Source organism: Plasmodium fragile (genome assembly GCF_000956335.1).
Source record: "Plasmodium fragile strain nilgiri unplaced genomic scaffold supercont1.22, whole genome shotgun sequence".
NCBI classification, from domain to species: Eukaryota; Apicomplexa; class Aconoidasida; order Haemosporida; family Plasmodiidae; genus Plasmodium; species Plasmodium fragile.
Genome location: NW_012192602.1, coordinates 177,287 through 180,039, shown reverse-complemented (window position 1 = coordinate 180,039; position 2,753 = coordinate 177,287). Strand labels below are relative to the sequence as shown.

Below are 2,753 nucleotides of genomic sequence, written 5' to 3'. Positions count from 1 at the left end.
AAAAAAAAAAAAAAAAAAATAGCTTGTGTAATATAAATGCATCCGTTCCCTTTATCTCTCCTCTCTCGGGTTCTCTGCCTTGCCCCTTGCAGAGGTAGACCCACCATTACCAAAGCCGGCTCAAGCATACATGAAGCATACATGAAGCATGCATGAGGCTTTCCTTCCCCCTGCACCATCCCCCTCTTCAAATGGTTACATCGTCCGCCGTGACCTCCACATGTGTTTAGGTATCACTTCATAGTCAACACGTGCTACTTCATATTTTTGCTGTTTTTTTTTTTTTTTTTCCCCCCCTTTTTTTTTTTTTTCTTTTTTTTTTTTTTTTTTTTTATTATTTTTTTATTTTATTTATTTATTATTTTTTTTTTTTCTTCCTTTTTTTCCCTTTGTGCCTCGCTTTTATTGCCCCGTTAATTTGGAGGCATTTCATAGGATTGCGCTTTTGCGTCGGCCTAGGGTGGGATGTTGTAAGTCGTGCATGCAGGTGAATGTACACACACAGTCGCACGGGGAGGGGGAGCGCCGTGCTCTTGGTGTGCGCACCCTGTGTGCAGGTATGAACCCATACCAGTTACACTCGCGTTGGTACAACTCATCACATCGGGGGGGCTCTCCTCTCGTATGTGTGTCGCAGGTAGGAAAAGCCACGCGCCTATTACTACGAAGAGGTCACCCGAACAGGTCACTGCCCCCCTTTTTTGGTTACCCTAAAGCGTGAACCCCCATCGCGCTTCCCTACCCCTGCACATGCACCCATACTCACACCGCACACTTGTGTGTGTTTGAGCCCTGCTGATCTTCCCCCCCACACCTGGTACTTGCAACATTTTTTGTGACGTTGAATAGGTGCTTCCCAGCATCACAACGAAAATGAACGCACAAGCGAAAAGCGTACAAGGGCGGCGGGCTAGCCCTGCCAAGATGGAGAGAACGCCGGACGGCGAAGCGGAAAAGAAGGAGTTCTGCCTCTTCTACATCTGCGAGCTGCTAAACATGATTTACTCAACCTACAAAAACAGCAAGCCCATGTACGTGCATTTTGTGTGTTCCAAGGAGCGAGCAAGTGAAAGTGAAGCGGATAGCGACCGTGCAAGTGAAAGTAACGGTGGAGGTAACAGCGGTGGAGGCAGCAACGGTGTAAGCAGCAACGGTGCAGGCAAGGCGGATGGAAGAAAAAATGAAAGTAGAAGTGTGTCATCCGGGAGGAAAGCCTTCCAGTACACACCCAGCTCGGTGCTAGAACAATATTTCCCTGACCACTTTAAGAATGTGCATTTCCTGTGTGCACATTATGCCATATGGCCAAACGACCCCAGTAATGACGACAGCAAAGGTCATTCCACCGCAAACCTGAATGATGGACCAAGCAAAAAAAAAAAAAGAGCCATCAACGACAGTACTGGTGAACACAGTAACTCCATTTATCACAAGGAACAGACCTTTTATTTCATTTTCACTTTTTACATGGAGCCAAATTTTTTGTGGGAGGAAATCAACATACCTATATTTCACGATAAGGGTTATATCGAGTGCAAATTTGATTCGATTAAAAATTTAATGAAGCTACATGACGGGGTGAATTTAATAAACAGGTTAAAATTGCGTGCACAGCATAAGACGCTCATTCAGTGCATTCGTGGGGCTAACCCCAATACGGGCACCCTCAACGGGGCTAACCTCAATACGAGCAGTCTGAACGGGGCTAACCTCAATACGAGCAGTCTGAATGGGGCTAACCCCAATACGAGCAGTCTGAATGGGGCTAACCCCAATACGAGCAGTCTGAATGGGGCTAACCCCAATACGAGCAGTCTGAACGGAGTACAGTGCTCGAACCAGTCAAGGGGCGATGTGCACATCCTGCCCTTTTTCATCTCAACGCACCGCTTGCACAAAAATTACCAAGTGTGCCTCACCAGAGTAATTAGCTTTAATGATAGGGGTGTGTATTGTAAGAGGGACCAGGGCGAGGACCTCCCCATTCAGCTGCTCCTTCTCGTAAGAAAGAAGCTCCACAAAACATTGAAGAGCATGCAGAGGGAAGCAGCCCTCGTGTGTCATCTGAGAAGAAGCGACACGAAAGGGGCAGGTGCAGAATGTCCCAATTTCGTTCTCACTAAAGAGGACCCATCCAAGACCAGTAATTCAGATTTTGATTCTACCATGCGCAGTGATGATCATGCAGACGGCACTGCTTCAACCAGTGGCAACAGGAGAGGAGGAGACCTCCATGTCGATCATCCCAACTCCAAGCATGCACAGGATAACCTTGCGGGGGTCGACTATGATGAGATTCATAAACTCATAAATTGTGCAGAAACGATTTTCAAAAAAAGGATCTCAGATCAGCAGCTAGAGAAGTTGCTCCTGCGGACCCACAGCAGGGGGAATACCCACAGTGATGCAACGCGGGTTACTCTCCCCAACCTCCCTAACCTCACCAGCATTGCAAATATTATTAAGGTAGCCAACGGAGGTAACGTGGCAAACCTGAACAGTATAGCTAGCTTCGGCAACGCTGACAGGGGTCTCTCACCCAACAGGGCGAATTACCCAAAAGACGAAGCCATGGATGTACACTTGGCCCACGACGACTATTATGAATTCGTTCGCTCTGGTAAAAGTGAATTAAAAAACACGTTGCGAGATGCGTGGCAGCTCGTTATTGATATTAACAAGCCGAGCAAAAAGAGCAAATTTGCGTAACACACAAAATGTGTGCATTTTTTTTTTTTTTTTTTTTTTTTTTT

At 46.5% G+C, this 2,753-nt stretch overlaps 1 protein-coding gene across 1 annotated transcript; it reads left to right on the top strand.

Annotated features, from left to right (window-relative positions):
* Window positions 1-873: 873 nt before the first annotated feature.
* AK88_02308 (uncharacterized protein) lies at window positions 874-2,709 on the top strand (the record flags this gene model as incomplete). Its single annotated transcript, XM_012479939.1, has 1 exon — window positions 874-2,709. One exon carries the CDS (start codon window positions 874-876, stop codon window positions 2,707-2,709), a length of 1,836 nt encoding a protein of 611 aa, XP_012335362.1.
* Between the last annotated feature and the right edge of the window lie 44 nt (window positions 2,710-2,753).